This window comes from Taeniopygia guttata, chromosome 21, assembly GCF_048771995.1.
Source record: "Taeniopygia guttata chromosome 21, bTaeGut7.mat, whole genome shotgun sequence".
Lineage (NCBI taxonomy): Eukaryota > Metazoa > Chordata > Aves > Passeriformes > Estrildidae > Taeniopygia > Taeniopygia guttata.
The window spans coordinates 6,761,653-6,772,243 of NC_133046.1; the positions used below are offsets into that span (position 1 = coordinate 6,761,653).

General features: G+C 50.4%; 1 protein-coding gene across 1 annotated transcript; it reads right to left on the reverse strand.

Moving 5' to 3' along the window:
• Nucleotides 1-7,869: 7,869 nt before the first annotated feature.
• Nucleotides 7,870-9,406, reverse strand: LOC101233106 (basic phospholipase A2 caudoxin). The gene is made up of 4 exons (XM_072917336.1): nucleotides 9,261-9,406; nucleotides 8,976-9,123; nucleotides 8,658-8,764; nucleotides 7,870-8,152 (listed from the first exon to the last, which is right to left on the reverse strand). Exons 1-4 carry the CDS (start codon nucleotides 9,286-9,288, stop codon nucleotides 8,010-8,012), a joined length of 426 nt encoding a protein of 141 aa, XP_072773437.1. The 5' UTR covers nucleotides 9,289-9,406; the 3' UTR covers nucleotides 7,870-8,009.
• Between the last annotated feature and the right edge of the window lie 1,185 nt (nucleotides 9,407-10,591).

Here is a 10,591-nt window from a genome sequence, read left to right on the forward strand (position 1 = left end):
GGAGCTGCCTTCTGGTTTATCTCACAGCTTTGCCACATCACCCATGGTCTCTGTGTCTGCAGAAATGCAGAAAGGAAGTGAAATTGGGCATGAAGAATGTTCCATAATCCAGTGTGGGATAAAAGGAAGATGCTTGTGCTGGTTTTGAGCTGTGGGGTGCTTCCTTGGAGCTTCCTGGGTGCAAGCATCAGTCTTAGAAGGCAGCATTGGCTCTGTCTCAGCTTCTAGAATCCTTATTACCTGTTACAATTTTTGAGAAGAAATGAGTGGTTTGGAGTTAGAAAGATACCACATTTACTGTAGGAACTTGAGGTAAGGCTGTTGCTTGGAATGAAACACTTAACAGAGTCAGGCAAGAGCCCTCAACACAGAGGTGGAAATCGAATAAATTGCCCTTAAAACTCCTTTATTTTAGGCAGATCAGTTCTCCAGAGGCAGCATTACAGCTGGAGGTGCTTTCATCGAGGCCCAAGGTACAGCCAGCCCTGCCTTTTAGAGGTAATTAGGGTTAATTTGGGACCATGTGCAGCTGTGGTGTGGGACAAGGTGTTGCATGGAGCTGCAGCTTGAGGAGACCTCTGTCTGCAAGAAAGAGCCACCTAAGCCTCTGAGACCCCATCACTGGGCTCCTCGTGCCTTCAGTGAGTATTAATTGCTTAAACAGTCATTAGGAATGGTATGGGGCAGGACTGAGGATTGAGGCTGAGCCCCTGGAGAGAAGCTGGGCTTGGAGCCTGCTTTGGGTTGGGGCTTGGAGCCACTTGCTGTTGTGGGCTTTTTCTCTGGAGCTCTTAAGATTTGCTGCTAATTTACTGCTCTTGGCTGCTAAAATGTCACTTCTGGTCATTTTTAAAGAAAAAATGTATGCAGGAAGGAACGTTTTCTTCAAAAAATCAGCCCTCAACTTCCATGCTGTTACTTTCCCCTTCCACCACTGATTCCCAAAACACAACACTGGCCACAGTTCTGAAGCATATCTTTATTTGCAGGGTTTACCTCATTTTTATGAGTTATTTAACTATGGGAAAATAGAGCTGTCCTAGTTTAGGGCAAATTTGGGGAAAACCCCCTGAAAGGAGCCCCCAGGAAACCCCCACGGCCCCTCCCCACCCACCTGGTTCAGGGAAAAATTTCCTCTGAGAGGGAAGTGGAAAAGAACCTGTTTATTCAACAACAAAGCACTCCCCAACACCACAACAATTAACACAAGATGACAACAAGACTCTTTCACCCCTCTGAAGAGCTGAACAAATCCAGAAGGTCTTTCCTGGGAGTGGTCGCCCGGGTCTGGACGCTGGGGATGGCTGCTGCAGATCACCAAATGCAGGCTCCTGGTGTTCCTTGGTGTTTCCCAGATCCCAGTCCAGAGCAGGTTGAATGATGTTCAGAAAGAGGAAAGGGAAAAAAAACAACAGTCCAGGGAAAGAATTGGACTGCTTAACCTAACTAGGAAGCAAAGCAAGAAAGCAAGAAAGCAGGCAAAGCAAGCAAGCCAAGCAAGCAAGCAAGCAAAGCAAGCAAGCCAAGCAAGCAAGCAAAAGCAAAGCCAGCCAGCCAGCCCTAGCCTTTTCTAGCTTTCCAGCAGACATGGGGGGAGGTGAACCAGATGATAACACAGCAAAACAAACCTTCACTTTCAGAGTCAGTTCTGAAAGCACAGAACATAATATCAAACGTAAACAGAACACACGATTGGAGATACAAACACCATAACAGTCACCCTAGGACATTCCACCCCTTATCTCCATATCTTCAACATCATGTAAAAACTCCATCAAGTTAAAACTTGTATCTTTCACTTACTCATACCTTCTTTCTCATGTCTGTGTGTTTTCATGCACAGACATTGACAGTAACATCCAGCAAACAGTGATATTTGCACAATAGTTTCACCCCACAATCAGATCTCCCTGAGGTACACATCGTGTTGTTCCATCTCTCTGCATTATCCACCATGTACAACCTGGTCCCTGAGCAAAGACAATCCCACGAATGGGTTTGTCTGTACTCGAGGCAGGATTGATCCACACTGATTTCCCTAACAAACCTCTGACATGTGCCACTGGGACTTTATCTCCGTCTACTATATTCAGGGGCTCAGACTGGGCAGGACCTGCTCGATTGGTGGAACCTCGGCTGTTAACTAACCAGGTGGCCTTTGCTAAATGTTGCTCCCAATTTTTGAAAGATCCCCCACCCAATGCTTTTAAGGTGGTTTTTAACAGTCCATTGTACCTCTCCACTTTGCCTGCAGCTGGTGCATGGTAGGGGATGTGGTACACCCACTCAATGCCATGTTCCTTAGCCCAGGTGTTGATAAGGCTGTTCTTGAAATGAGTCCCATTGTCTGACTCAATCCTCTCAGGGGTACCATGCCTCCAAAGGACCTGCTTTTCAAGGCCCAGGATGGTGTTACGGGCTGTAGCATGAGACACAGGGTAGGTTTCCAACCATCCAGTGGTGGCTTCTACCATGGTGAGCACGTAGCGCTTGCCTTGGCGTGTCTGGGGCAGTGTGATGTAGTCAATCTGCCAGGCCTCCCCATATTTGTACTTGGACCACCGCCCACCATACCACAGGGGCTTCACCCGCTTGGTCTGTTTGATGGTAGCGCATGTCTCACAGTCATGGATAACCTGAGAAATACTGTCCATGGTTAGATCCACCCCTCGGTCTCGTGCCCACTTATAAGTGGCATCTCTACCCTGATGGCCTGAGGCATCATGGGCCCATCGTGCTAGGAACAACTCTCCCTTGTGTTCCCAATCGAGGTCTATCTTTGACACCCCTATCTTTGCAGCCTGATCTACCTGCTGATTGTTTTGCTGCTCTTCATTAGCTCTGCTTCTGGGGACATGGGCATCTACATGGCGAACCTTCACAGGTAGCTTCTCTACCCGGGTAGCGATATCTTTCCACTCTTCAGCAGCCCAAATTGGTTTTCCTCTACGCTGCCAGTTAGCTTCTTTCCACCTCTCTAGCCACCCCCACAGAGCATTGGCTACCATCCATGAATCAGTGTAGAGGTAGAGCGTTGGCCACTTCTCCCTTTCTGCAATGTCTAGGGCCAGTTGAACGGCTTTGAGTTCAGCAAACTGGCTTGATCCACCTTCTCCTTCAGTGGCCTCTGCAACCCGTCGTGTGGGACTCCATACAGCTGCTTTCCACTTCCGATTCATCCCTACGATGCGGCAGGAACCGTCAGTGAAGAGAGCATAGCGTGTTTCCTCTGCTGGCAGTTGGTTATATGGTGGAGCTTCTTCAGCCCGTGTCACTGGTTCTTCTTCTTCATCTGCGACACCAAAACTTTCACCTTCGGGCCAATTTGTAATTACTTCCAAAATCCCAGGGCGATTCAGCTTACCAATATGGGCACGCTGCGTGATGAGAGCAATCCACTTGCTCCATGTAGCACTGGTGGCATGGTGGGTGGAGGGAACCTTTCCTCTGAACATCCACCCCAGCACCGGTAGTCGGGGTGCCAGGAGGAGTTGTGCTTCTGTGCCAATCACCTCTGAGGCGGCCTGGACTCCCTCGTAGGCGGCCAAGATTTCCTTCTCTGTTGGGGTGTAGTTGGCTTCAGACCCTCTGTAGCTCCGACTCCAAAATCCCAGTGGTCGGCCCCGAGTCTCATCAGGCACCTTCTGCCAAAGGCTCCAGGACAGACCATGGTTCCCGGCTGCAGAGTAGAGCACGTTCTTCACATCTGGTCCTGTCCTGACTGGGCCAAGAGCTACTGCATGAGCAATTTCCTGCTTTATCTGGGCAAAAGCTTGCTGCTGCTCAGGGCCCCAGCAGAAATCATTCCTCTTGCGGGTGACCAGGTAGAGGGGACTCACGATCTGACTGTACTCAGGAATGTGCATTCTCCAAAACCCGATGGCGCCTAAGAAAGCTTGTGTCTCTTTCTTGTTGGTTGGTGGAGACATGGCTGTGATCTTGTTGATGACATCTGTAGGAATCTGACGCCGTCCATCTTGCCACTTCACTCCCAAGAACTGGATCTCTCGAGCAGGTCCCTTCACTTTACTCTTCTTGATGGCGAAACCAGCTTCCAGGAGGATTCGGATGATTTTCTCTCCTTTCTCAAACACTTCTGCTGCTGTGTTCCCCCACACAATGATATCATCAATATATTGTAGATGTTCTGGAGCCTCACCCTTTTCTAGTGCAGTCTGGATCAGCCCATGGCAGATGGTAGGACTGTGCTTCCACCCCTGGGGCAGTCGGTTCCAGGTATACTGCACTCCCCTCCATGTAAAGGCAAACTGAGGCCTGCATTCTGCTGCCAGAGGAATGGAGAAAAATGCATTGGCAATATCAATAGTGGCGTACCACTTCGCTGCCTTGGACTCCAGCTCGTACTGGAGTTCCAGCATATCTGGCACAGCAGCGCTCAGTGGTGGAGTCACTTCATTCAATGCACGGTAGTCCACAGTCAATCTCCATTCTCCTTCAGATTTACGCACAGGCCAAATGGGGCTGTTGAAGGGTGAGTGGGTTTTGCTGACCACCCCTTGGCTCTCCAGCTCTCGGATCATCTTATGGATGGGAACCACAGCATCTCGAGTTGTTCTGTACTGTTGACGATGCACTGTTGAAGTGGCAACTGGTACCTTTTGTTCTTCTCCCTTCAACAGTCCTACTGTAGTTGGATTCTCAGACAGTCCAGGCAAGGTGTTCAGTTGCTGGATGCCCTCTGTCGCTACAGCTGCTATCCCAAATGCCCACCTGAGTCCCTTTGGGTCTTTAAAATATCCCCTTCGAAGGTAATCTATGCCCAAAATACATGGGGCCTCTGGGCCAGTCACAATAGGGTGTTTCTTCCACTCATTTCCTGTCAGACTTACATCAGCTTCCACCACGGTAAAGTCCTGTGATCCACCTGTCACACCGGCAATAGAGACCGATTCTGCCCCTACGTGTCTTGATGGAATTAATGTGCATTGTGCACCAGTATCAACCAAAGCCTTATATCTTTGTGGTTCCGATGTGCCAGGCCAGCGAATCCACACAGTCCAGAAAACACGGTTTTCCCTCGCCTCTACCTGGCTAGAGGCAGGGCCCCTCTAAGCCTGGTTATCCTTCTTGCCTTGGGCGTATGTCTTAGAAGTTCCTTCAAGGGGATCAGACATGTCATCATCATCATCATGCCTGGCAGTTTGGCTACGGGCAACTGGAGCTGCTCTCCTTTTGGTGGCACTTCCTCTCTGAATCTTACCTTCCTTCAATTCACGCACCCGTTGTGCCAGAGCACCAGTAGGTTTTCCGTCCCATTTCCTCATGTTTTCTCCGCAATCGCGCAGGAAGAACCACAGCTCAGTTCGTGGGGTGTACCTTCTCTCACCATCTGAGGAACGTCTGCGTTGGATACCAGAACCTCTGATCTGTACTGCTGAGATTTGGAGAAGGTCCTCCTTTATCTCCTCCCTGAGTCTCTTATGATTCTCCTCTATCTTATCTTCTAATTTCTGCAGACGTGTTTCCACTGCTGCAATTCTGGCATGGGTTGGGCCATGTACAGCATCTGCATATGCTCGGAGTTTCCTTGCCATTTCGAGCACGGTCTCATCCCTCTCATCTTGCTTCATTATTGCTAAGGCAGAAGCGTAGTCATGTGGCCCAAGCCGTACAAGTTTTCGCCACATCACAGATGTACATGGTACCAAGTCTGGATTCCTAGTTGTTATTTCATCTGAGAAGATAATCTCTGCCACTGCCATTTCTCTCAGACGTTGGATCCCTTGTTCTATAGTCTTCCACTGGGTTTGCTGCATATAAAGATCATCTGCACACAGGTATCTTTGTGCTACACTTTCCAGAACTCGTGCCCAGAGGCTGTGAGGGTTAGCCCCCCTCATCATTCCTTGATCAATAACAGGATCATGTGACAGGGATCCCAAATGCCTTGCCTCAGTACCATCCAGAATTGTAGCCTCGCCTGCAGCATCCCAAAGACGGACCAACCAACTAATTACAGACTCATCAGGTCGTCGGGTATAATCCTTCCTCAGGCCACGAAGGTCCTTTAGGGAAAAGGACTCAGTATTGGCCTCTGATCTTGTACCAGTTGCTTTGACTTCTGATTTTATGTCAGCAGGCATTGAGGGTCCCTCTCCTGCATTATCATCATCATCGTCATCATCCACTGGTCGATTGGTCTTTTCTGTGCGCTTCCCACTTCTTGTGCTAGTAGCAACAGCCATTGGTTGAGGCTTGGCTGCTGAGTCTGGTTTAGCTGCTGGCTTTGAGCCGGGGGTGTTGGCTGCAGCCTGAGTGACTGGTATAGCTGCTGATTTATCTCCCTGCCCCCCTTCCTCTGTCTGCTGCCCTACAGTATCTAACAGGGTGCGATAAGCATATGCCAGGGCCCAGCTCACTGCAATGATTTTTTTCTCCTTAGAGTTATCATGGCACTTCTCTTTCAGGTACTTCGCCACCTCAGCCGGATTCTGAATTTTTTCACTTGGAAAGTCCCAGGCTATAGGGTCAGAAAATTCCTTTAAGATTTGGCCCATCTCCTCCCATTTCCCACACCACTCAAGATTTCTCACACCTGGGTCTACTCCTGGGTCAGAGGTCTCATCAGCCCCTCTAGAAATCTCAGCCCTCATTCTAGAGAGACTGCAGACTGTATAGAGAAAGCTTACCAGATTAAACACCAGGAAGATGGTCTCCTTAACAGTCAGGGGAAACTGAACATTCTCTAATAGGGAGGTAACAAATTCAGAGGAGAAGAAGGAAAGCAAAGGCTGAAAAGCCTCATCCCCTACTTCCCCTCTAACAAACTGGCTGTACAACCATAACCATGAACCATACATTCCAGGAACAGACCTCAGCACCTTTAGAAACCCTCTGGAAGCTATTACACCCAAGCACAGCACGATGGATATTCTGGTCAGTGCCCTTCTACTGCAAAACCTACGTATTAGGGACAATACCGGAGCTATTCCTGGATAAAAAAATAAACCTAGGGACCACAGGGGGATTAAGATCTGAAAAACCCCCAGGGACCAGAGACACATGCAGGCCTTCACCCCAAGAGACAATATTAATTCAAACAACATAACCAGTAACTGCTCCATACCCAGACAAAATAATTGGAACAAAAATATGATTACAACAGGGTTTTTTTCCACTCTCTCGAGCCCCACGTTGGGCGCCAAAATATTTGTCCTAGTTTAGGGCAAATTTGGGGAAAACCCCCTGAAAGGAGCCCCCAGGAAACCCCCACGGCCCCTCCCCACCCACCTGGTTCAGGGAAAAATTTCCTCTGAGAGGGAAGTGGAAAAGAACCTGTTTATTCAACAACAAAGCACTCCCCAACACCACAACAATTAACACAAGATGACAACAAGACTCTTTCACCCCTCTGAAGAGCTGAACAAATCCAGAAGGTCTTTCCTGGGAGTGGTCGCCCGGGTCTGGACGCTGGGGATGGCTGCTGCAGATCACCAAATGCAGGCTCCTGGTGTTCCTTGGTGTTTCCCAGATCCCAGTCCAGAGCAGGTTGAATGATGTTCAGAAAGAGGAAAGGGAAAAAAAACAACAGTCCAGGGAAAGAATTGGACTGCTTAACCTAACTAGGAAGCAAAGCAAGAAAGCAAGAAAGCAGGCAAAGCAAGCAAGCCAAGCAAGCAAGCAAGCAAAGCAAGCAAGCCAAGCAAGCAAGCAAAAGCAAAGCCAGCCAGCCAGCCCTAGCCTTTTCTAGCTTTCCAGCAGACATGGGGGGAGGTGAACCAGATGATAACACAGCAAAACAAACCTTCACTTTCAGAGTCAGTTCTGAAAGCACAGAACATAATATCAAACGTAAACAGAACACACGATTGGAGATACAAACACCATAACAGTCACCCTAGGACAAGAGCTAAGGCTCTGGGGAAAGGTGCTGGACACTTTTTCAGTGCCACAGGGCTGTGCCATGTCCTGCCTGGCCACAGGGAAGGCAGAACCCCCCAGTTCTGCTGGTTTCTGCCAGGTTTGGAGCCCCAGGCTGGCAGCAGTGTTCAGCAGGAGGGCGTTTGGCCCTTGCATTTGGAATTGGGGTAGTTGTCGTAGGATTTGCGGTAGGAGCTGGCTGCCCTCTGGAAGCACTCCACCGCCTTCTTGTCGCAGGCACAGGTCTGTTTTTGGCACGAGTTCCCATTTCCTGGAAGAAAATTGGGGGGGATGGAGGCAGTGAAGGGTCAGGGGGTGTTTTTTGAGCATCCCCGCAGCATGTGCAGCCCCTCTGTTGAGTTTGGGGTGTCTCGGGTGGTCTCGTGTCCAGGGTGTGGAGCTCCTGGAGCTTTCTCTCTGATGTGTCTGGGGGGGTTTGCCTGGCATGTGCTTTGCTGTGCTCTGTGGAACAATGAGTTCGCTCTGGGGGAGTCAGGGCAGCTGTGCCAGGTCCCCATCCAGGATGGGAGGATCATCTCAAACCCTTGGTGTTTGGCTCTTGCCCCTCCTCAGGGAAGTCTCCAAGCTCTAAACTTCACCATACTCCAGCAAATTCTTATTTGCCTGATTCCTGACATTTTCCCCTCTATTTCCACCCACTTTGCTGTGTGTGATTTCCAGGCCAGGATGATCTAAAGGGATGTTGGAAGTGAAGCTCCCTGAGTGTGGGTGGCTGTGCCTCCCTGCTCACAGCTCTGCCCCGGCCCCGCTCTCACCGCAGGTTATTTGCTTTCCTTTTAAGGTGTATTTGTAGGTGGCCGTTTTGGGGCTGCAGCCGGATGCGACCAACTTCTTGTAGCAGCAGTCATGGGCGTGGCAGCACCTGGGGGCATCAGAGCCGAGGTGAGGGCAGGGGACAGCGGTAAAACATCACCCACGAGCATCTTTGCTGCTGCTGAGCCCCTTCTACAGAGGCTTTAAGGATGAGCAACAATTTTCTCATTGCTATTTCCACCTCAGGAGCAGCAGGAAGATTGCACTTGCTGTACCCGGGGAGGTGAGGAGGGCTGGGGGCTCTGCCCTGCCCCGGGTACCTGTCGGTGGCATCCAGGGGCTGTTTGGACCCGCCCCAGCCGCAGTAGCAGCCGTAGCGGTTGTAAGCCAGCGGCGATTTCCCGGTCTTCTGCTTAATCAGCACTGCAAACTGGGCCAAGTTGCAGCTGGCAAGGGCCAGTCCTAGGACTGGAGAAGGAGGGTTAAGAGCACCAGGAACAGCAACATTCCATCCCACAGCAAAAATGGGCATTTCACCATCCCCACCTGGCTGTGGGCAGGGTCTGGGGGCTTCCCCAGGGTGGGAGCTGGTGGGGGGTACTCACAGAAGAGGAGCAGCGAGAGGAGCTTCATCCTGGCAGTGGCAGCTCCAGGGTTTGGTGAGCCCAAGGTGCTGCTGGTCACACCTTTTATGGCCGTGCACCCTCAGCAGGGCCCCTCCTCTGGAGAGCCCAAAGTGGGCAAATATTGACAATCCTCACCATCCTGATCCTGCTGCTGTGCAGGTATCCCGGCGCTGCTGGAGGCTGTGGGATGCCTTATATGGTGGAGGTCTTGGCAGGAGGTTTTGAATGTGTGGAGCAGCCTGGGTTTGAGTCTGTGCATAGCTCTGGGTGTCTCAGCATTCCCAGTGCTTCCCTGAGTAAAATGAGAGAACTTGAGGGAGAGCAGGAACCATGTGTCCTTGCCCATGGCAAGGGTGGAATTAGATTGTCTGAGGAGTCTGTGATTCCGTGATCCACTTTCTTCCTGGATGACAGTTTTTTTGATGCCTTGGCTAGAAAACACCATTCTGTGTCTTACTGTTTCCATCCTTGCCTGGGCAGGGAAAAATGCAGCCAGTGCCAAGTATCCTGCCCTTCCAACTTAGCAGAGTGGATGAGATGGAGCTTTGGGAGTGGAGGAAGATCCCATGGTCTCCAGAATGGCTGTGGCTGGAGATAGAGCTGAGCAGAGGTCATGTTTGGTGGTTTTCTTGGTAGTGGTGCTTTCTCAGTGCCCAAATGTCCCCTGCATGTGGGGGCTCTCCATCCCTCTCCCCATGTGTGCTGGGCACTGTGTTTTGTTCTCAAATACCTCATGGCACGAGGTGTGTGGTTCACTTTTATTTAGAAGCAAAATAAGGCAAGTGGCAGGGAAGAAAAAATGCAAGTGATGTGTGATGGGGGCGTTGGGGGGGGAAGAGGCTGCTTGTGTCATTTGCTCAGGGAGAATCTCTGATTAAATTGGTGGTACTGACCAATCAGCAGATATCTTCTGGCAGAGATTGCACCTGCTTTGTGCTGCTTTTTGGGGAACCACAGCATGGCAAGCACTGGGGCAGGGGAGGAAATCCCCCGAGGCTGCTAGGGAAACTGAGGCAGGGAACAAGGATGCAACTTGTGTGGGAAGCGGAGAGACGCTGAGAGAAGGGAACTCAGCTCAGCAAAATCTCTTCCCCCTCCCTCTGGCATGGGCACTTTACCTCATCAGCTCTCTGGACTAATTTAAGTTACCCCTTGGGGTGGTGTTGAGTTAATTGGCTAAACCAGGATTTGCCATAATTCAGGATTTTCCAAGTCCACAATCAGTTTTATCACAGGGGAATAAGGGATATTCTTGTCCATCAAACTGGCTGAGCTCCACTGGAAGCTTCTCCACCCCAGCCCCTCTACCT